This window comes from Orycteropus afer, unplaced genomic scaffold (assembly GCF_000298275.1).
Source record: "Orycteropus afer afer isolate SDZICR_OR568_19922 unplaced genomic scaffold, OryAfe1.0 scaffold00018, whole genome shotgun sequence".
NCBI classification, from domain to species: Eukaryota; Metazoa; Chordata; class Mammalia; order Tubulidentata; family Orycteropodidae; genus Orycteropus; species Orycteropus afer.
Window position 1 is genome coordinate 9,314,624 of NW_006921605.1, and position 23,452 is coordinate 9,338,075.

General features: G+C 46.4%; 2 protein-coding genes across 2 annotated transcripts in view; one reads left to right on the forward strand and one right to left on the reverse strand.

Annotated features, from left to right (window-relative positions):
- Positions 1-4,613: 4,613 nt before the first annotated feature.
- CUNH17orf80 (chromosome unknown C17orf80 homolog) lies at positions 4,614-16,081 on the reverse strand. The gene is made up of 4 exons (XM_042783536.1): positions 14,605-16,081; positions 10,680-10,787; positions 9,881-10,060; positions 4,614-4,699 (listed from the first exon to the last, which is right to left on the reverse strand). The coding sequence occupies exons 1-4, from the start codon at positions 16,079-16,081 to the stop codon at positions 4,614-4,616; spliced, it is 1,851 nt and encodes a 616-aa protein (XP_042639470.1).
- A 3,125-nt stretch (positions 16,082-19,206) lies between these two features.
- FAM104A (family with sequence similarity 104 member A) overlaps positions 19,207-23,452 on the forward strand; it is a 32,782-nt gene continuing 28,536 nt past the window's right edge. The window contains exon 1 of the mRNA XM_007959683.2: positions 19,207-19,427. Within this exon, the coding sequence (XP_007957874.1) occupies positions 19,207-19,427 (221 nt within the window). The remainder of the gene's footprint in view (positions 19,428-23,452) is intronic.

Sequence of the window (23,452 nt, forward strand, 5' to 3'; positions counted from 1 at the left end):
CTCTAATATCTCTGCTACCAAATCCAAAGGCTTGGACTCTGGCTGGCCCAACATGGAAAGTTCAGTGTCTGGCCAGCCCCTGTCCACCCTGAGACTCAGTGCTGTGGCTATGCTGATCCCAGCCCCTCCTCATGTCATAAACGATCCTAGAAATGAGTAGAAACATGGAGTGCCTCCTCCCTTGTTAACTCTCTGCAAGTTTTCACTTCCTGGCTTCAACAGTAAGGGCTCTTTCCTTTCCGGGTTCTGAAATATGGAACCCGGAATATGGAGTCTGTGGTGGGTTGTTGCTTGGCGTGCCAACAAGGAGACCAGAGGAATGTGGTAGGTCTGTAATTGTCTCTTTGTCCTCCTCTCAGTCCCAAGATGAACGTGCTTTTATCCAGGCCCCGTCATGGGAAGGTGAGTGCAGGCAGCGAGGGTGCAGATATCCTTTACTCCACTTATCACTGTTCCCAAAGGGATGCAGCTCCCTAGCACGGGCTGCAGTTCCCAAGGGACCCTCACCATCCCACAGGACCTGCTCAGATCACTCACCCTGTGACAGTCACCCACCACCACGAATGTGTGCTTGCTCCTCTCAGACCCACTTCTGACCTCTGATCACAACTTGGGTGGGACTTTGTAGCTCCTCAGTCCTGAGACTTTCCTGCTTCTTGGTTAAGTGTTGGTTTTGTCCAAGCAAAGGGGGTGCAGCTGTGGACTTGTTTTCTGAATCAGCTCCATCCCAGTTGAGCCCAGTCCCTACAGAGACATTCTTCCTGTTGGTGCCCAGCACCGATGACAAGTTTCCAGTAGGAGTTGGAACTTACAGACCAGGGCCAAGCCTGTGGCCTGGTTCTATACAGCCAGGGAGTGGAGCATACAATGATTTTTATGTTTTTAATAGGTTGGGGTAAAAACCAAAATATTTTGTGATGTGAAAATTACATGGAATTCAAACCTCAGTCTTCCTAAGAGGTTTTAATGGACCAGCCCCGCTCAACCTTGATGACCGTGGCTGGCTGCCTCCCACTATGACAGAGCTGAGTTCAGGCAGACCTCCTTCATTGTGCTTCACTTCATTCCTTCCTGCAGATATTGTGTGTTTGACAAATGGAAGGTTTGTGGTCACTGAGCAATCTGTGGGCACCGTTTTTCTAGTAGCGTGTGCTCACTTTGTGTGTTTGTGTCCCATTTTGGTCACTTGCCCAATATTTCAAACTTTTTCATAATACTGTTGCACTACAAAAACAAAAACAAACCAAGCTCACTGTCATGGAGTCAATTTCAACTCACAGCGACCCTCATTGGTTTTCTAAGGCTGTAAATATTTATGGAAGTTGATTGCCCTATCTCCCTTTCGTAGAGAAGATGGTAGTTTTGAACCGCTGACCTGGTTAGCAACTAGGCGCCTTCCTTATCCACTGCACCACAAGAGCTCCTTATTGCACTGCAGTACAGTGTAAATATAACTTTAGGGGCAGTGGGAAACCCAAAAGTCATATGACTTGCTTTATTGTGATAGTTGCTTTATTGCTGTGATCTGGAACTGAACCCGCAACATCTCTGAGGTATGCCTGTAGCTGAGAACAGATCCTCTGGGCCGCAAAGCCCAGAATATTTACAACTTGGTCTTCTACAAAACAAGTTCGCTGACCCTAGGTTTAGATGGCTGAATGTTGGACTGCCATTCATTTGAGAGGCCAAAACAGGAGTGTGAACGTTGTGGGCAGCTACTATGGAGTTGCGAGGTCAGGTCCCTTAACTAGCTAGGAGGCCCAGCACCAGAGGTTACCATAGCAGTGGCGACCCCTGCTGGCCCTGAGTGGGAAAGCAGCTTCAGTGCCTGTGGGAAGTTGACAAGCCCATTTATTTATTTATTTATTTATTTATATTGTTAAGAGCTTGTTTTACATTCAACATAACACGTACATTTAGTTTCATTGACAAGTCCATTTTTAACTTTCATCAGAAGATATGCTTTGGGCAATTAAAACTAAACAACGGCATTTCAAAAGCCAAGGTAAGCATGCTTGCTCCCCCGCCCTCACTGTAAAGATGCCAGGTCTGTCCATGCGTTTCTCTCTGGCTTGACTTTGCATGCAGATTGTAAACTGGCCCCGGGATTCTGTCCCTCCTGCTCCTGCCATGGAAAAGCCACCCTCCCCGAGAGAGCACCTGCTTCTTCATATGAGGGCCCAGGAGAACCTGCCTGCCTCCTGCCTCGGGCTCGGGTCTCTGCAGCATGTCCTGTGCTACAGGGTGAGTGAAAGGCTCCCAAGGGCCGAGCTACCACTCCTGCTGCTGCCTAGTGGGGCGGGCTGACCAGTTAGCTGGGAAATATGACCCCTCTTCTACAACAGATCAGAAAACTGTAATGGGGTTTAGAAGATCCCGACTGTGGATTAGGAGAAAATGGGGAATACTGTAAGGTCCCTGGGTGGTGCAAGTAGTTTGCTCTTGGTTATTGGCCAAAAGGTGGGTGGTTCGAGCTCACCTAGTGCTATGGAAGAAACGCCTAGTGACCTCCTCCTGTACGCTGCCGCCAAGGAAACCCCACAGAGCTCTAACGTGTGAGGTCACCATGGGTTGGAATCAAGTCAATGGCATTGGTTTTTTTTTGATTTGGGTAATACTGGTCATCCAAACGTTGCAACATGAAATCTCAACACCTCATCGTATACATATCTCCTGACAGATGAGTGTTTCTTTATAAGGCTAATAATTACACCTTCCAGTCCCACTTTGCTGCCTGCTAACTCTGAGTTATTTATTTGCACTTATCCTTCAGATTAGGAGCTCTGGTGGTGAAGTGGTTAAGCATTGAGCTGCTAATCAAAAGGCGGGTGGTTTGAACCCACCAGCTGCTCCATGGAGGAAAGATGAGGCATTCTACATCCATAAAGATTTAGCCTTGGAAACTCTATGGGGCAGTTCTACACTGTCCTATAGGGTTACTGTGAGTCAGAATAGACTTGATGGCAGTGGGTTTTTTGGTCCCTCAGATTTGGGAGATTTGGTGGGCGAGGAAACACAGCACTTCAGTTCTCTCTGCCATCTTCTGGCTCATCGGGAAGGGAAACACGTCTACTGCATCTGCGTGTGGTTGCTTCCAAATGGTGCCGAGTGTAGATCTCTCTGCTCTGCAGGAGAATCAATGTTTCACAGAAATGGAGGGAGGGAGGTCTTCATTTTCTTGTAGTTGATTTTCTTGGCCTTTGGAAACTCACAGCCTTGCTCTGGGATAGTTAGTGCTGGTCTCAAATCCCAAGGTCCCTTGCAGGCCTGAAATGCAGCTTCATGTATAAGCAGAAACACTTGCCATCTTGAGATAGACAGCTAAAGATTCCGTGTGACTCCCTAGATGGACTTTTCTCTTGATCTTAAAATTTACAGAAAACGTCATGCTGTGAACTGTCTTTTTTAGTGTCGAAGAATGGGCCATTATGCCAGTATGTGCCTAAGACCCACCTGGTAGAACCTGCCAAAAACTAGCCCATTGGTCTGGGCAGTGGGAAGACCCACTAGTGAGGACACCTTGTGGCCATACTACGGGATCTCCAGTCCCCAGCGCCCAGCCCGCTGCCATCCTCAACAGCACACAAGGTGCAGAAGCAGCCTGCTACGTTTAGGTTTGCTTCCTTTTATTCTGTAAGTCAATGGACCTAAAAATGCAACAGAATCGGAGGCAAGGCTGACTGGCAGGAAGAGTTATCCATGAAGTAGGAGAGCAAAATATATGTAAAACCAAAAGCTAGAGTATATGGGAAACACTTAACTCTTCTCTTTTGCTAAGCTCCTGTGCTGCTAGTCAATGCTGGGTTGCACATGGCAGTTCTCATACATATGGCCTCACATGCTGCTCTGAACTGGCAATTTAATTAAATGGTTTTCTTTAGCATGACAGCTGCTTCCCTGCATGGTTCATTTAAGAATATATTCTGTGCATGCCTCATGCAGGGGTACGATGGGGAGGTAGATGGTAGAGGAAAGGCTTATCCTGGGGAAGGCACATGACACGCAACATTTAATGTTACACCATCTATGCCATCCTGGAAGCCAAAGATTCATGCAGTTTAATACACAAAGTTGAACCTTCTGGAGGAATTTTCAGAGATGAGCAAGAATATGAGGCAACAAGTGGTAACAGCCACCCTTGCTGTGGTGACCTGCCCGGCCTGGGGCTGCCTGGGACGGAGACAGGCCATCTAAAAGAATGCAGGGGTGAACTGCAGCTCCACCCTGGGCTGCCAGGTGACAACTTCCAGCATTCTGCAAAATGTGCATTGTGACAGCACTGTTGGAGGGTTAGGATAAGATGCACGCAATGAGCTCCCCACAGCACCTGGCATCAAGCAAGCCCTCGAGGGCTAGCTGGACTCAAGGCTGGTGTGGGCGTGGTGCTGGCTCTCTCATTGGGCAGTGTATGGGCTGTAAAAGGCTTCATGCTGGAGTTCCTATTGTTCGTCAGCCCTGGCTGGAAACAACAGCTACAGAGTGCTGATCTCACCAACTCTCTGCATGGGAGGGATGACTAGCTTCCCTTGATGGCTGGGTGAATGAAGTGCCCGTCAATCAGCCACCTTGCCCAGGACACACCCTCATTTCACAGGTGTGGTTTGGGAGATGGCTTAAGGCTGTCTAGGAGGTAGCGGCGGGGATGTGAGGAGGAACATGTGGCATGGAGGTCTTGTGGGCAGAGTTCGGATAGAGGCATCTGTAAGCCAGAAAGAAGAAAGAACTGACAGGAACAGAGGCGGGAGACAGGATCCCCAGAAAGTATAACATGTCTCATGAATAACACAAGATAATTTTATTTTTTATAGTGAAATATCTTAAAGTGTATTAAAACCGCGCTTTCCCAGTAACCTTGCTCTCTTAGATATTAATACTCGGGACTAGAGGGAAGCAGGTAGTGGCAGCGTCATCACCTTACACGGAGCGTGTGTCCAGTCAGGGTGGCAGGCATGCCCACAAACGTTTGTTTCTAATGTCTGCTAACAGAGCCTTCACCACAAGGCTTCTTAAGGACGGGGAGAGCCTGGGTGTCTTTCCAAGGACTGACGGAAGGTGCTAGGGACTGCCTGTGTGGATGCTCACACGGAATTTCTATGCACATGGCTGGAAGGCTTGTTGCTTACCTGGGGACACGCCTGCCAGTGCCACAGGAGAGGTGCGACAAGATCGGAAGAGACAGAATAGAGGCAGCGGCTTCCAACGGTAAGTCAGGTGGAAACTTTCTTGCCGTCTTTTCCCCTGGGCTGGGATGAGGAGTGACTCCTGCCTCACACTTGAAGCCCACTGGCTTCTGCAGGCAGCCAGGTTCTCACTCGTCTAGACCCAGAACCGCTAGTCATCCTGGATGAAGCCTTTAATTGGCCAGATCACGTACACAGCTGGGTGTACTTGTATGTATGTACAACAAATTATCCTCATAAAGCAAGTTTACATCAACATTGCAAACTGGAACTATGAGGTAAAGTCCTTGATCATGCTGAGTTTGTTTGGATCTGAATCTAGAAAAAGAATCAATCAGTTATAAACTCAATAATTCAAATGATTTTGAGCATCATAACCTAAGAAACCAAACCCACTGGCACTGAGTCAATCCTGGCTAATAGTGACCCCATAAGACAGAGTACAACTGCCCCATGGGGCTTCCAAGGCTGTTAGTCTTTATGGAAGCAGACTGCTTCACCTTTCTCCCAGAGCAGCAGGTGGATTTGAACTGTCTACCTTTTGGTTACCAGCTGAATGCCTTAACTACTGAGCCACCAGAGCTCTTTTGAACATGATAAAGATCCTTAAAAGACTTGATAAAAAGGCCTTTGATTATTTTCCCAACCAGAGGGCAGCAAAGGGCAGATGCAGAAACCCCTCCCTCCTGCTTGTGGACGCAGCCCAGCAGCTGCTGCAGGATCTGGAGGGGTTTCTGATGGCCCCTAAGTCACCCCCATCATTTCAGAATCAGTTCCCAGCATCCAACTTCAAGAAGGTAGTCACGTTTTCCTGGCCTTTCGTAATACACACCACGAGCTCATGGGGACTACCAGGTATTGAAAGTTTTTCTTGGGAAATTTCTCTGTCCAATAGATAGATAGAGCGTTTGATTTCCTATTTATCACACCTAAGAGTTGGGAAGGATAACAAGGAGAGCTTGTAGGATATCGAGAGGCTTAAACTACTAAAATGAACAGTTTTGGGGAAGGGGAACTATGAACACAGAATGGTTCCCCATGGGCTCCTCCTCAGAAAGGGCAGCAAAGAGCAGAATGAGTGAGGGACCCAGGTGGTTCAGGGGGCAACTCCAGGCTCTAAGAAAACTGAGAACATTGAGCCAGGCTTTCCTATTTAAATGTGTTTCTTAACTCAAACTGCTTTAGAGATGCGATCCCGTCTCTTTTGATCACTCTATCACCCCTGGAGAGCCTGAGATCTCATTCCTCTAGGGCAGGGGTCAGCACACTTTTTCTGCCAAGGGTCAGATGGTATTTTTAGATTTGTAGGCCATACGGTTTCTGTCAGAACTACTCGGCTCTGCCACAGCCAATACCAAAATAAATAAGCAGGGCTGTGTTCCAATACAACTTTATTTACAAGAACAGGTAGTGGGCTGGATTTGGCTGCAGGCTTTGGCAGTCTGATGACCCCTACTCAAGGGGGCTGAGGTAAAGAGGATGTAGTTGAAAGGTAATTCTGATCACCACTTTCACTGTAAAAGATCTGGACATAGAGAAAGAGAAATGGAGGAGGAACAGGGAGAACATCCAAGTGTCTCTCTTATAGGACATTTACGGAGAATGGGCACAAAGTCCTTTCAAAAGGAAAGAGACAGCTGCTGGGGTTCCAATGAAGTCCTTGGAAATACTGAACTGAACTAACTACATGCAGGACTCTTCCTCTAATCATGACTTTTTCTTCATGTAGAGTTATATGATACAGGGAGAGTACTGAACACCTTTTCCTTGACCAGGAAAATCTGATGTAGGATTAAATTATTCTGTCTGGCGATAACTAGAGAGAGGGAAGAACAGGGCTTGGAAATCGAAAAGGTAGATAAAACAGAGACTATCATCCAAGTTTTGGGCAGATGGAAGGCAGCTCTGTAGAAGTAAGTAAATCCTGGCCTCGGACAAGCACTCCCTTCCTGCAGGTCGGGGGGAGCTGAGCAGACAGGCTTGCCATGTGGATTCTGGTGTCACAGCAAAGCTAAGACTGTCTAACCAAGCCCCTGGGTCGAGAGAGGCTGGAGAAATTATCAATGCTGTCAAGGTTAGAGTAAAGCTGCTTTTTCAACTTTCCAATTTACTCTTTCCCTCAGGAACCAAAGTCGGAGTCATAGGGTTAGAAAGGCACTGACTATGTCCGTGGGGGTGAGACACAGAATCTATAAGGATTTATACGTTTCACTGAATTCCTCTGAAAAGGGGTCAGAGCGGGATTCTGAGGGTTCCAGTAAGAGGTAAGAAACAGAAGATATGTTCACTGTTGGTTATACCCAAAAAGCGTTAAAAGGTGACTACTCTGCTTAGAGTGCAGCCTCATTTCAATCAGCTTACTGGACAGTCGGGCGGGCTTTTCACAGGGTGACACGCTTACCCCACCCTGCTGTCCTTACCCCACCCTGCTGTCCTTACGCTTTTAGGCTTCTTAACCGTCAAGATCTGATTGAGGAGCTAAGAAAGCCCAGCCATCCCCAGGGGAAGGACGGCTCTATGCTGGATCCCTGCCGATTCAGAAGCTATCTTTCATCAGTATAGATGCGGCCTTGTGTCTAGTACCATACCAAGGTTTAGCGGACAATTTTAAGGAGAAAGATTTAAAATCTAGGTATCAGTTTTTCTGAGAATTGAGAAACAGTGGTTGACACATGTCAACAGTGTACTCGGTCATCTCCAGGTCGCCTTCAATTACAGTCCCTCTTGAGACAAACATATCCAGACAGAACCAGATCTATCCACATGAAATATTTACTTCCTATGGAACTTTTTAGAGCCCATCATTTTATTCTTGGTACGCCTTCTCCCTGCCCCAGGACAGGTTTAAACTGTCTGCAGTCGTCTCTCTGGTCTTCTCCGTGGGGGTCCACAGCTTCCTGCAGTGGTGTCCCCACCATGCTACCTGCGCCAGCGTTGCGGCTCTTTGAATAAAGAGAGACAGACGTAAGGCTCCGAGAGGCCGCTTCCAGCACTGGCTGCTACACACCACTCCACTGCACTCCTGCCTGATCCATGTGGAATGAAAGGTCTCAGGCAGAAGGAGAAGTTTCTGCTTCACTTTCCTGAGTTCTAATTTAGAGATGTGAAAAGTAGCTTGGGGCTGAAAATGAGCCGACCCTGTGGGAAGGCCTCTTCCCTGTGGGAGCAAGGAGTCTTGGCCAACCTCTCCGCTGACACAGAGGAACTCCTCTGTCCCAACAGTGACCACCAGGTGGGTGACTGCAGAGCAGCCAGCCCACTATCAGTGTATGTGGCTTGCTGCAGCCTGCTCATGCTGCTCGGCCTGCCCGTCAGTGAGCCAAAAAACATTGAGTCAAATTGAGACTTTTCAGAAGTGTTATTACCTAGTTTGTGAATTAAATTGGTCTTTAGTGCTCATAGGTGCTCTGGTGGCGTAGTGCCTAAGGCATTTGACTGCTGACCAGAAGGCTGGCGGTTCAAACCCACCAGCCACTCCTCGGAAGGAAGATGGGGCAACCTATTTCTGTAGTGATACTGCCTTGGAAACCCAAGGAGAGGTCAGTATAAGTCAGATCTGACTCAACGGCAGTGAGTTTTAGTGCTCATAGGAGCCCGATGGCACAGTGGTTAAGTGCTCAGCTGCTAATGGAAAGGCTGGAGGTTTGAATTCCCAGCTGCTCTGCAGGAGAGATGATAGTCTGCTTCTGTAAAAATTACAACCATGGAAACCCTATAGGACAGTTCTACTCTGTCCCCTAGAGCCACTGTGAGTCAGAATCGACTGGAAGGCAGTGGATTTGGTTGGGGCTTTGCTTCTATAAAGATTGACAGCATTGGAAACCCTACTGGGCAGTTCTATTCTGTCCTCTAGAGGCACTGTGAGCTGGAATCTACTTGATGGCAATGATTTTATTTTTTTCTGGTTTTGGTTTTAGTGCTCATAGTTATCTAACTGTACCTGCACACCAAAGTTTTTATCTGAAAATGTCTAGGCTTTTTTTTTTTTTTTTTTTTTAAATGGTATCCTGCTAAGGATACAAGGAGCCCTGGTGGTGCAGTGGTTAAAATGCTCAGCTGCTGACCGAAACGTCAGTGGTTTGAACCCACTGGCCCATCCGTAGGACAAATATGTGGCAGTCTGCTGCTGAAAAGATTACAGACTGGGAAACCTTGTGGGGCAGTTCTACCCTGCCCTATAGGATCACTGTGAGTTGAAACCAACTCTATGGCAATGGGTTTGGCTAATGAAATACTGTCACAATGCCGTATTTCAAAAGTTAAAATGAACAAAAGTTAGTTGGGCATAAAAAGAGAAAGAAAATGCAGGCATTTTCCTTGTGATAGGTCTTGGTGCAAGCAGAAACTTAAAAGGTTTTCTTTTTTTTTTTTTTTAAATGGTCAGAGTAAAGGCTTAGACACACTTATGAGTGACGGAGGTAGTCTGTTCTGCCTTCTCTTTTGGGGTACGATAAAGTTTGCTAGATTCCATCCTAAAAAAGGAGTTCTGAGGCAGGAATTAAAAAGTCACCAAGGGGACAAACCCTGACCTTCTAGCAGGGAAATAGCTGGAAGGATAAAACATAGGGCCACCAGATTTCCAGTGACACCATTAAATGGGGCATAAGAGCAATTGTGTAAATCCGAGTCAAGTCTTAGAAAGGCCATTACAACCAAAACCTTGAATAAAAAAAACCCCCAGAGCTGCAGGCACATCCCACTGGGGTATACACAAAGCCAGCCTGAGAATCCCTCGGAGATCCCTATAATGGGGCTAAAAATACAGAAAGCCTTACTCAGATGCCCGAAGCTCCACTTGCAACAGAGCACGAAGTATCCCGTAAAGAGCACTGTGACACCGCCCAGGCCCCTCCTCGTGATGGTACTGCACCGGCTCCACCCTGTTTAAAGAGAATAGTCTTTACGGTGACTGTCCCCTTGAGGCCATTGCCTGACAGCCACGTCCCTCACTCCAGCTGCCCTCACTCCAGCTGACAGAGTGATGGGATTCTAATTCAAAGAATGGAACAGTCTGAGTATGGAATTTATGAATCTGGAAAGAAAATCTGAGAATCTAGTCCAAGCCACTATGTATGTATTTTTTCAAACAGATGAAAAGGCTAAAATCCAGAAGACCTTAACTTTAATGAAATCCACATTAGTTACTCTTATTTTTTTGGGAGCTTAGCTAAAATGTTTAGTGGGGAGGAGACTGATATGGTTGCTTAACTGGAGGGTTAGGGTCTTGGCTTTTGGAATAAGGCATGTCAATGTGGGCGAGGAAGCGGCGGGGAATTAAAGGACAGCTGTTCAATAAATGGTAGCTGCTACTGTATTATCCTTGGTACTTTCTACTACATCAATCTCCAAAATAAAAATCGACAAATACAAGAGTAGGAAGATGACACAATTTTTTTCCTCCTTTTCTTCAGCCTCACTGTAACAATCATGGCTGAAGTGAGAGAATTTTCTCCAAATGCTTGGAACCAGCAACACAAAAGCCACCAGCTCCAGCCTCACCTTTTTGTAGCGCTCCCAAGAGCCTCAGTAGGGAGAAGCTGGAGGTTGCAAGGCTGGTCGGGTGTTCCCAGATCCTTCTGTCAGTTGTACTTCTTTCCAACCAAAGAACTATGGTTCCAAACAGAAGTTAGTGTGACAGGCCATGTCAGCTCATCCCCTCCCCACCACGCGGTCCTAAAGGTTCTGGGGCTGGCCTCAGGAAAAGGCAGATTCATGTTTAATTTGGGCTGCAGGTAGCTAGAAGTGTCACAAGTCAAAGCAATCTATTGCTGGTCAGATTAAGGTTCTCTGAAGGCTGAGGGAGTCTCCAGGGACAAGGAACGACACATAGTTCTGATGTGATGAATATACTGATTCCATGAATATACTGGTCCATGTGCATGCTTAATGAAATGACTTGTTTATATTTCCTGTCATCTGGTAAACATAAACGTAACAAACATGACTTTCTACTATTGTGATATTTACTGCTACAAGTTTTTAATTACGGTGTTGGCATAGAATACTGAATATTACCACAGACTGCCAGAAGAATGAACAAATCTGTCTTGGAAGTAGTACAGTCAGAACGCTCCTTAGAAGCAAGGATGACAAGACTTTGTCTCACATACTTTGGACATCTTATCAGGAGTGCCCAAATGCCTAGAGAAGACCATCATGCTTGGTAGAGGGCTAGCAAACAAGAGGAAGACCCTCAGGAGATGGATTGACACAGTGGTTACAATGGGCTCAAACACAGCAATGACCATTGTGAGGATGGCAAAGAACCAGGCAGTTTCACTGTTGTACATGGGGTCACAATGACTCTGAACCTATGTGACAGCCCCTGATAACAACACTGCTAAGAGTCACTACTACCTACAGTCAACACGTCTATTGTTGGGTGCCATCAAGTCAATTCTGACTCAGTGACCTCATGTGACAGAGAACTGCCCCATAGGTTTTTATAGATATAATCTTTCTGGAAGATCTGGTAGTGCGGTGGTTAAGGCATTCAGCTGCTAACCGAAAGGTTGGTGGTTTGAACCCAGAGGCTCTGCAGGAAAAAAATGAGGCAGCCTGCTTCTGTAAAGACTACAACCTTGGAAACCCTCTAGGGTAGTTCTACTGTCCTACAGGGTTACTGATAGTTGGAATTGACACGATGGCAGTGGGGCATCCTTACGGGAGCAGCTCACCATGTCTTCGTCCTGCAGACCAACGCTGTTGTTAGGTGCCATCGAGTCGACTCCAACTTGCAGCGACCCTATGTATCACAGAACACTGCCTAGTAGTGAGTTATACTCACAATCCTTGCAGAGCCACTGGGCAGGTTCAAATCAACCTTTTAGTTAGCAGCCAAGCACTTAACCATGATGTCACAGGGCTCCTTCTGTGTCTATCACCCTGTCATTATTGGTGACTGGCAAACTTTTCTCATGTATGTTTAATATGTGAATATCTGAAACGGAACCAGCAAAGAGGGCTTTTGCTGCTCAGTCACATTTTCCTATACTGCTTTCCTCTGTGTTTGATGACAGGGAGGTGTTCTCTACTATTGCTGGTTCTCTGGGTTTGGCTTAGTTGCCAGAATAAGGATGAATTAAGCAAATATTTATGACAAGTTTCAGCAGGTATGTGGGTGTAAAAAACTACTACCCAAATGATCATGATTAAATAACAAAAGAGGCAAACTGTCTTCCAAGAAATCACACAGGACAGTTCTCTCGCAAGGTGATGGGAACATTAAACAAGCATGACATCACTCATTCACCTCTGGAACAATCTGTAGGAGAAAGTGGGGAGACCACGCCATGGAAACCACGACTCCGCGGCCGCCTTCTCCAGTGTCAGGCACCCTGACTCTGGGACCTGTCTGTGGCTTCTCCTTGGTCAGTTGAGCCTATTTATCTCCAGCTGCAGGTGCAGCCAAACTTGTCCGCATGTCAGTCCCCAAGCTGGGACCATCTAAGGAGCCCACAGGCAACAACAGGCCGGATCAATACCCACTGAAGCCCTGTTCTTGCTTTCTTCAATGACTTCTTGCCTGCTGCCCAGGCACTCTGGGCTCGCTCTCCCTTCCTCACGGCCTGACTGGGTTCCAACTTGGGCTCAGTTATCTGTGGGCCCAGAACTGCCACACCCTCTGCCATCTCATCTCCTAGATAGTTTTTACCTGCCAGTGTCCATGCCCTTGCATTTCAAACCCAACTGACATGGCTAAACCTCCAATGACCAATGGCTCCATTCTCTCCAACAGCTGAGAATCCTCCCACAGCCCTGTACCTCTAATGTGTTCCACCCATCCCTGGGGTAGTCTGAATCTGACATAAGACTTGACTTAGCCCTTGTGTGTCTGGCTGTAGGTGATTCATGGGCTCTATTTTTCTGACTGATGCCTAGAGCTGTTCTCTTGTACCTAAATGCCCCCCCCCGCCCCCCCCCGTGAACTCCTGGGGCTAACCATGGACCCGTCCTGGCTCATCCCTGTTCAAGTTCTGAGCCTAGCATTTGAGCCCCTCACCCAGCATGTGCCTCATCTCACTGTTAGGTTCATTAGGGTGTGTGTATGTGTGTTTATATGATTAAACACACAGATGTACAGAGACATCTCAAGCACCTGTGCTTCTAGGGGTGGTATGTTTTCTACAATATGATTTCATGCAAAAAGATTGATCTAGACCTCAGAGACCAGGCTCTAACAAGTTTTTCAGGTGTAAACCGAGTCTGAGTTTCTTTAGGTCTCCTGTCAAAATAAATCTAGAAACACCAAAGAACATAACACTTCATGTTGTATGACACTAAAGTACTGAATAAGCACAAATTATAGACCTGTAAACAATAAAGTGAAACAAAGCAGTTTCCTAGCACATTTCTGAGGAAACTTAATGTTGAAAGGAAAATCCTATTTTCTTCCTCCTTACTCAGTCTCATAAGACTGCATGCTACTTTAGCTAGGCTCCTAGAAAACCAAAACAAACCGTTTCCTGGGGAGGGAAATGAACAAATTTTGTATATTCTAACTAGAGAGACAGGGGAGTACCAAATGATGGGCTTTAGCAGAAGAACGTGAGGATGCCGGTGATGAGGGTCAAGAACTTCCTAGTTCCTAACTGGAGCCTCAGTCTCACCCACACCTGAACTTTTTCTGGTCATTGACAAAGAATATCTAAGGTGCTTCAGAAGCTGATTCACAATTCAAGATCAGTTTTCATGTCCTGCCTCTTTGTCCAAGTCCTACTTCTCACTGTATCTCTCACATCTTGGGGCTCCATCTCCGGTTTCATCCACATATTCTGATACCCTATTCTTGGGTCCTAATCTCTGGCCTTATTGTTCTAGTGCATGGACTTCTATACCTTTTCTGTCATAACCTGGATTTCTGGTCTTTGACCTTCATCAGCTCATCTCTTGAACTCCACTCCTATCTGCCTTGACTGCCATTCCTCCCCAGCAAGATGTAACCCTGTTCTCCCAGCTCCCAAAACAGCTGCTGCTTGTACCTTCCTTGCTACTGTAAATTCCCAAATGTTGCTGGAACTGATCTCTTGTATAGTCTGGTTCAGACTGAACTCTGAACAAAGTACTTGTCCTACTTAGGTGGACTGTGAGGACTTTATGCTCTTTTCAAGTCTGTATGCCTTGTATATCCACCTACTTTCTACCAGCCATGCCTTTTGCCAATGCAGAACTTCAGTTGCTGAGTATTCTGTCTGACCCAGTGCAACCTCCAACTCTTGATGAAAGGAAAGGGAGAGTAAGAAACCACTACTAGTTACTCTGGAGCAAGAAGTAATGCCTTCAGAACGATTATGAGACCAACGCACTGGATGACCTCAGAAAAAAGAAGGTAAATCAGTGAAGATACTAGTATTTTGAACCTTATTTACCCAAAAGACACAGTGTTTGAATGGGCAGAACAGCCCTTGAAAATGAGCTTGTTTACCTTGTGAGAGTCTTTCTCCCTTGGGACTGATGAATCGAGGCTTCTGGGCCATTGCATTCCAGTACTGAGGTTTCCCTGGCAACACCCCAAGTCCAAGGTAACCGGGATAGAGCTCTGGAAACCACTCCAGCCCCATGGAACTGGGAAGGGCCCTTTTGTCAGCAGCATCAACATGATTGGTGAAGGGAGTTTTAGGAGTGTGATGCCAGGTCAGATTTACAGGTTTCTGGTGTCTGGTGTGTAAGGCGTGGCACTGATGGGAAGCTCTGGGCTCTAGAGAAGTCTGGCCCTTACCCTCCATTAATGTCTGTATACCAGTGACTTGATGCTGAACACGGCCTTCTTTCTCCTCTTGAAGAAATTTTATAGCCAGTGAGCTAAGACTTTCATGACTTGACTGTAATGCAGAAAGGAACTCATTGCGAGGTGTCCCCTGCAAAGTGGACAGATTTAAGTATGGACCTTCATCTTGACATTTCTTCTCTGTGGCTGAGTCATCAGTACTGGGGTTCTTAGACCCATCACTCCTGGAAGTCCAGGCCGGCATTGTGCTCACAGACAGACTTTTCTCTGCATTTCCTTTGCTCCCACATACCTCTACTCCAAAGTGAAGCTCTTTTTCCTTCATGTCAAACATGATGACTTTGCTCTCTTCAACTCGGATTTTACCTAATGGGTTAACTCTAAGGCCTAAAATGAGTGAGTCTAGGTTCTTTTCCTGAGTCTCAGAGTTTCTTACGTCAGTGGGAAATTCTGAGAGGTGATCTCTGCTCTCACTGCTTGACAGTGATGTTCTCACTGTTTTAACCCCATCATTGAGTCTCACAGGAAGACTAGGATAATCAGTAGGCACATCTAATGCTTTTACTACAAGCTCTTCTCTTGGGAGGTCTCTGCTGTCCAGTTTCAGATGAGCAGATGGGGTCTGCACATTCCTAGGTAAGCCTGGGCAATATCCTCTCTCTTGATTTGGTGAAAATGTTTTGGCAGGATTACTTCTGTCCCCTGATTTAGGCAAATTGCTGGCAAGTTCTCTCTCAGGAGAGGTGTTCTCTGATGCATACAACTGAGCCTTAGTCTCTCCTTGGAAAGTAATTTTTGGTCCAGTGTTTTTCAGTATTTTGGGGGAAAACTGAATTTGATTCTTGATGTATTTATCAGTGTTTTTATTACTTGCTTTTTCCAAACCTAGTAGTGGAAGGGGCTTAATTGTCCCTTCTGGCTTCTTTCTTATCAACTTAGTATTTCTTTCCTTACTCTCTCTCTTTAGATTGGCCTCTTCTGCTTTGATTACTTCTTTGGCTGGCCCCTTCCTTTTGTTAGCATGAGAGAGGACAGCTGGCTTGGCCTGACAGCCTTCTGGCTCTGCAGGTATAGTCGTTCCTATCTTCTTACAGTACGGCAAGTGGGATTTTAATCGTTTAAATGACTTCTTACAATAGGGACACACTTCCATTCTGGGTGGAGTGTCACTCATCCTCTTCCTAAAAAAAGGCAAACATGAGATTAGGAGGAGCACATCATTTGTTGATTAATAAGCCAGTGTTTTATCTATGTGTTGTACCTTTTCAATTCATCTGGGACAAACTAGGTTGAAGGATATTTAAAAAACTGATCTTGATCCCCTTTTTCTTACAGAGAGAGAAAAGAGATGACATAGTTTGATTCTGAGATAAACATGCCTGGCCTGTTTCTGCTCTGTACTTTACATACCTGGAAATTTTCTAACAATCAATTGGTGACAAAGGACAAAGAATTTTCAGCAACTTTAACCCTTTTAATACTGAATTATTTTTTGTAAGAGTTTGTAGATACATGTATTTTTTCTTGGCAATGGAATACATACTGAATCACTAAACGTTTTTAAAATTTTGTTAGGTATGATGGATTCTGATAAATATTATATAGGACACATATATCCCGATGGACTATGGTGGTAAGATATGTAGGATGAAGAGGCATGGAAAAAACATTTACTTGAATATTACCTGATGCAGAACACGGCACCTTCCTGATAACACACAAGAGACAGTAAATATACTTACAAGCCTTATCATGCTGTATAGAAGCCTGAAGAGACAAAAGTTTTATACAATCACTCCTCTAGGCTGCATCATATCATACAAGAACCTCTCAACTCATCAACATGTCATTAGCGAACAACTGCTCTTGTATGCAGTTACACAAGTCCCTGCCCTGACGCCAGCACGTACTAGGGAAAAAAGTCTCCCAAGAAACCCCAGTAACGGAAAATGTAAGAAGTACTTATATGTACCATGGGTTACAAAAAGAAGGTTAGAAAGGAGGAGGTGACAAGGTCAAAAGACATATGTTGAATAAACTAATGGTTAGACAAAAAGATATTCAAAATACCGGTCAGAATAAAATGTTTACTATTTATGATTATAGCAAATCAATTGAGTATCACACAACAATACAGAAACTTGTAATAACCCTTGAATATATACATAAACACATAAACCCCTGAACACATCTCTCAAGGACAGAAGAGCGGGGAATAAAAAACTCAGGATTTGAAGGCTGCTGATTTAGAGCAGTAGTTTTCAAAGTGGTAATATGGAGATCCATTGGTGTGCAAGCAGAGAATGTTACAACTACCACATATTTTAAAATGAGAAATGAAGCTCTACTAGTATTTCACATGTTAGTAACACACATACATACACAAGAAACGGAAATACAGTGTACAGATGAGGAGCCTGGGGGCACAGTGGGGAAGCGATCATCTGCCGACAGAAAAGGTGGTGCTGATGTTCTGAAGGATGTGGCAGTCGGCTTCCATAGAGATTACAGCCTTGGAGACTCTATGGGGCAATTCTACTCTGTCCTCTAGGGATCCTAGGAGTTGGTATGGACTTGACAGCAGTGGTTTTTGTAGTGTACGAGTATGTAAATACATTCATAGGGGAGGGCAGGGTCCCAAATCTTTTACTGATGGTCTGCACAACAGTGGGTTGTTGGCAATTTTTAAAAATTTGGTATCTTTGTGAAATTTATACAACATGTGATTTGTACCTCTTTTTCTTCTCTAAAGTAAGGAAATGTTTAATTCCAAAGCTCACTTTATTCTTCCTATAACGTCCCAGAGGACAAGGAGCATATGTGTCCTTGAGCTCAGCTGTATTCTAAATCCTAGCCTTGAGCCTGGTATATAGTATATGCTGAGTGAATTCTTTCTCTATACAGAAACACACAAATATTATTAAAATGTACTGTGAGTGAAAACATCTTCTGATTACTAAACAGATCCAAAAAGTAAGACTTTGAAACTACTTACAAAATAAATAGATGCAATCCTGGTTAAACCATTGATCAAAGTAACCAACCCACTTTATTCTATGGAGTCACACAAAACAAAACTACGTTTTCTACCAACAGACTTCACAGTAACTTATTCTTTTTTGAAGGGGCACATTTGATAGTATGATGAAAGATTACGAACCCTTTACTTACAAAAATACACACCCTTGAACTCCACCCATGGGCCTCCGCCTAATAACTTTAGAAGAAAGACTTGAGAGCTGTTTCACGTTTCTCCCTCTACGTACTCCACCCCACACGTAAACCCACTGGGAAGATCTCAGGACACTTACACGGTAACGTCTTAACGTGAGCGCCTAACTGCTTTCTTACCGGGTCTCCTCTAGAAGGATGCTAATTTGGCAGTTGTTTCTCTAGGTTTCCCATAATTCACGATTATCGTTCCCGAGTTTGGCAGAATTAAGCTGTACTCTAATGTGACCCTCTGTAAGACACAATCAGAGAAGTAACTCGACAGCACAGACACATAGTCTGAATCGAATGCAGCATGGTCTGAATCGAATACAAACTGCATGTTTCGGAAAGCACAGAGTTAAGGCTTGGCCGTTTTTCCGGGCACAGGGCCGATCTCTTAGCGAATCTTCGGCACCACCTCCTCCCATCCTCATTAAATTGCCAGCTCTCCCTGCTCCCTTATTCAGAAAGTCGTCCTGATGCTTCCTGCAGGATGGACAGAGACAGCTGGGCATCTCCTCGGTCAGGGGCAGGCTAGGGTGTCGAGGGGGCTCGTTCCCCGCGGCTCCGGGAAACCTCTCCGCCTGGCCCCGGGACCCGACCTGCTCTTCTCTCGCCCAGGACACTCTTCCCCGGAGGCCTCCTTTGAGACTTACCCAAGAGCGGGGTCCTCAACTCAGAATATTTAACACTCCAGGAAGCCCCAGCGACAAGCCCCTCAGGGCAGTCCCACAAGCCCCTTCCCAACCCCTGGTCGCGGGACCCGCTGCAGGCTGTCTCCACAACTGCCTGATCGTTCTCAATGCTATTTTTTAAAAGCTACCTCAGGGGGACTTACTTCAAATATCTGTGTCGTATGATGAGGACATAATTTAATTTAAACCTGGCTTGACTTTCATACTGCTCACCTAAGCTATGAACAGGCGAAAACTTGGGCCAGCTCGAATGAGGTCCACTCTCCCAGAAACCACCGGTCGTTCCTCCTCCTTAGAGCCCACCTCTTCTCATGGGCGGGGTTACCGGTCGGCGCAGTCGGGCTCGTGCTACTGCGCAGCCGCAAGAGGGCGGGACCACAGCAGCTGCGACATGGGGGGGCGCGGAGGAGACGCCGGAAGTAGCGGTGGTACTGGTCCCACTGAGGGGTACTCACCTCCCGCAGCGTCTACCCGAGCGGCGGCTAGAGCCAAGGCCCGAGGGGGTGGGCGTGACGGCCGCCGAAACGCAACATCCTCTGTTCCCTCTTCTCGCGGAGCGGCGCCCCATCGCTCCCCTCCACCAGCTGCCATGAGCGAGCGCCTTCGCCCCAGGTAGGGGAGAAGAGACCCCCCTTCCTTCCTAACCCTTCGCCTGGTGATCTGGAGGATGCAGTCGAGGAGGCGCACGAAGCGGGGGTCCTAGCAAGCGGGGACCCTGTGAGTCTCCTGGGGTTCCCTGCAGTCTAGTGGAGGAGGGGAGAGGGATGCGCGAGTGATCGGATACTAGATTCCTGTGGACTGTTGGAGGAGTGACTCTCCAGCGTCCAGGTCGACCCTTTTTATGTTTCTTTCCTCTCTTGTGCCATTTGGAACAAAGTCTAGTCGGTCCCCGAAGAGAGAGAGTGGCCCTAAAGATTCTCTGTCCTAAATTTAGGAGGATGGGGGGATGGGAGGAATCTTGGTACCGGAGCCCTTAGGGCTCCCGTGAGGGGACGAGGCGGGGATCTTCGCAAGGTCAGAAAGAGGGATTGGGTTTAGCTCAGCAGCAGGGGAGGATTAGGTCAGGCAGAAGAACTTGTGCCCTGGCAGCTAGTGACCAGAGTGGGCTGGGGGGTCTTTCTTGCCTGTAGCCTACCGAGCAGGCAGGATTCTAAACTGTTTGGACGCGGAGCCGTTTGGAGGTAGGATAATATCCTTTCGGCAAGGCTGGTGTCCGGACAGCCCTCTTGAAACCGAGGGGTTTAATGCTCGACGGGTACGGAGTAGAGGTCAGAGGTCAGGACAAGCTGGGACTTTTTTCTTTCCATCCTCCCCCCTCTTAATTTTCTCTGGAAGAAGGTGGGGAGGAGAAAGTCGGGATTGGATACCCCAGAACGAAGAGGATCCGCTTCATTTCATAGTAAAATCCCTTGTGAGATTTGAAATGAAAATCTGTAGATGACGTCCAGCCCTTTAATTGACTTGGTGGAGAGCGATTTAGAGAGATCGCTTGGTGTGTGTCTTTCTGTAGTCGCGGTGAGGCTTAAGTAGGATTGCCTGCGTAGATTATGTTGGTCCATGTATCAGTCGGCTCTCGGTGCTGCTGGTAGTTTTGCCATGAGGATCCTGCTCTGGACCTTAGTTCATTCATGTGGTTGAGATTTTGGAAGGCACCCTGAGATCAGATGCTTCCAGAGTGAGACCCTAGGGCTCCCCAGCGGCTGTGCCCGTCGTGAGTGGGGCATAAAGTCTCTGCTTGTATGGAAAAGAAGAGTGGACTAAATTTGAAATTAAGGGCCCAGTTACCGACAAACTGGGAATTAGGGACAAGATCCTTACGAGTCTCACAGTGTGTTCTTCTCAAGTCCACTTTCTACTTCTGATGCTTCTTGTGAGATATCTGAAAAGTCTATTTCTTAACAAAAAAATTCCTTTTATCCAGAACTGTACATAAATAGTCGAAGTGTGCATACAGGTAGCAGATTCCTTTTGTCTGGTACACACATAATTTAAGCATGTTTAAACCAGTAACTTTGTATTAAAAACTTGTTTGATGTGGACAGGCTCTCAGCGCTTTTCCCTCAGCATCTCATGGGGTAGGTACCGTGGCCTAGCTCTGCCGGTGCTAGCTGTCTTTGTCTCTATAGGTCACTTCACTCCTCCAGGTATGTTTCATCGATTTTCAGCTGAACGATTAGTTCAAGATAATGGTTTCTCAGACTGCTCTGGTCTGGTGAGATGGCCCTAGAGGGGCGGGTATGTGGTGAAGAAGCTATACCTACAGTAGATCCTGTTTCATATAAATTGAGGTGTTTGCTGTTTTTTTAATAAGAAGAAAGGGTTATTACTTAAGAGAAAGTTTGTAAACCTCTGGTTTGCATAAAAGTTCTTCTGTGCTCGGTCTCTAGGAGATGACAGGAAGATTGGTGAGAAAAGAAATTATGAAAAGTGGTGAAATCAGCCATGCTTAGAAGTAACAGGTGCTAAACAATACTCTGTCATTGGATAGCTAGGGGAGACTGTCTAATCAATTATAGGGTGTCTGCTGAAATTATAAACTGGTCTGTGGCATTAATGTCAAAAACTATAATCTGACTGATTGTACTGAAAGGTAGTTAGGCTGAAGCTGTAATCTTGCCGATTATTAACAATCTTTTGAGAAGGGGAATATTTCAAAGATGGATTCTGCAGAGCCTAGGAAAAAGAAAATGAAGAGCAGGTAGGGCTCCTTCTTTATCCAGTAAATCCAAAGGAGGAGGCCACCATCCGCCCAAAGAGAGGGTTCTCTACCTGAAGAGATGGGCTCAGATTACAAGGCAGGGATATTTCATGTGACTTTCCCCAAGTTTAACTGAAATATTCAAAACCAGCCCCTCCCCATTATTGTTATGCTTTTATTATTTTTTTAAACCACGTAACCTCCTTGATAGAGTCTCATGTTAGTGCCCATAGTTAATGCACTCTGCTGCTAACCAAAAAGGTGTTGGTTCCAGTCCACGCAGACGTGCCTTGGAAGAAAGGCCTGGCAGTCTGCTCCTGAAAAACCAGCCATTGAACACGCTGTGGAGCACAGTTTTCCACTGACACATGTGGGGTTGCCATGAGTGGGAGTTGAGTCAACATCTGGTTTAGTTTTGGATTTAACCTCCTTGATGTTGATCTGGTCACAGAAATATATTCCCCTTATAAACGAAGAAGTTGGCATTTTGGTTGAATATCAGGCTTATAAGTTTGGTTAGCCTGAAGCATAATCAGCTGTTGGTACACTGGTAAAATAAAAATTTGAGAATCAACCTACTGCTGTTGGATGAGTTTCTCCTTGAGTGGCTGCAGTGTGATGGATCGCTGTTATGTGGTTTTTCTTGCCATAATCTTGTAATTCCCGGCAAATGATTAGGTGGGACTGTGCAAATAAGGTGCTTGTGGCCCACCAGGGGAATTGGATGGCTTGCTAATAATGTAAATAAGATGCATTGCACCCTGTGGGGGGGGGGCATGCCAGTAAGGTATATGGAACTCTAATGAGGGGATTGGTCAGTTTTAAGCCTTAACATGAGCTACCTCAGAGGGGTCTCACTGTCACCAAGAACAAGAGATGCAAGTGAAGCGTGTCCTTTGGACCTGGGGTCCCTGTGCTGGAAACCTCCTGGACCCAGGAGACAGAGCACTGTAACACTGGAGACAACAAGAGATGACGAGAAGCGGTCACAGAGAAAGTGGCAGCAGAGGTAGCAGGACCAGGAAAGCGGTGAGATGGCACAGTGGGCTTCCCTGCCCACGGAGCGAGACCGTTACAGGGAATGTGCCAGCACAGGGAACAGCTTGTGCCTTAGAGCAGGAGGCTTCTTGGCACACTGGGGTGCCCCTGGGCACAGTGGAGCTACGCTTGTTGACCCATGGAGGGAGACAGCTGAGCACCTTTGGGCCCAGGCTTACTGGTAGAACGGGGTGCCTCTGGGCACTTATTGGCAGAGCTAAAAGAGCTTTGTAACACTTGCCTGAGCAGGACAGCGGCTGCGCTGGCCCAAGAGGCCCAAGGGGCCAAGAGGCATGCTTGTGGGAACAACTGAGAAGAAGCTGTCCCAGCTGAAGAACTGTATCCAAGACTGTCCTGAATTGTAACCTGTCACTTCCATAATCAACTTCCAAACTGTGGATATGGTCTGCGAGTTTGGTGTGGCATTTGCAAAAAGTGCATGGGGGCAGCATCCTCTGACCGCCTCTAACTCCACAAGTGGGAGAGAGGGTCACCATCAGCAGCTCAAAGCTTATTCATTTGAGGCCAGACATGCTGCCAGCCTCCAGCCTTTTCACCAATTCTAATACCAGCCATCCATCTCACGGCACTCTCTACTTCTCTCCACTTCTGTCCTGGGTTCGATAATTCCTTGCAGTGGCTGCACAGAACTCACAGACCATACTCAGAATTATGGGGTTTATTAGGGAAGTAACAGGTAACAGTCCAAGTTCAGGAATGCACTCAGGATACAGTTCTTCAGTCAGGACAGCCTCCCTTCTGCCATGCCCAAAGCATGCCTCTTTTTGGCCTTTGGCCTCTCAGCCTGGCCTCTGCCCTGCTCTCTTGTTGTTGTTATGTGCCGTCGAGTCGGACCTGACTCATAGTGACCCCTCCTTGGGTTTCTGAGGCAGTATCACTA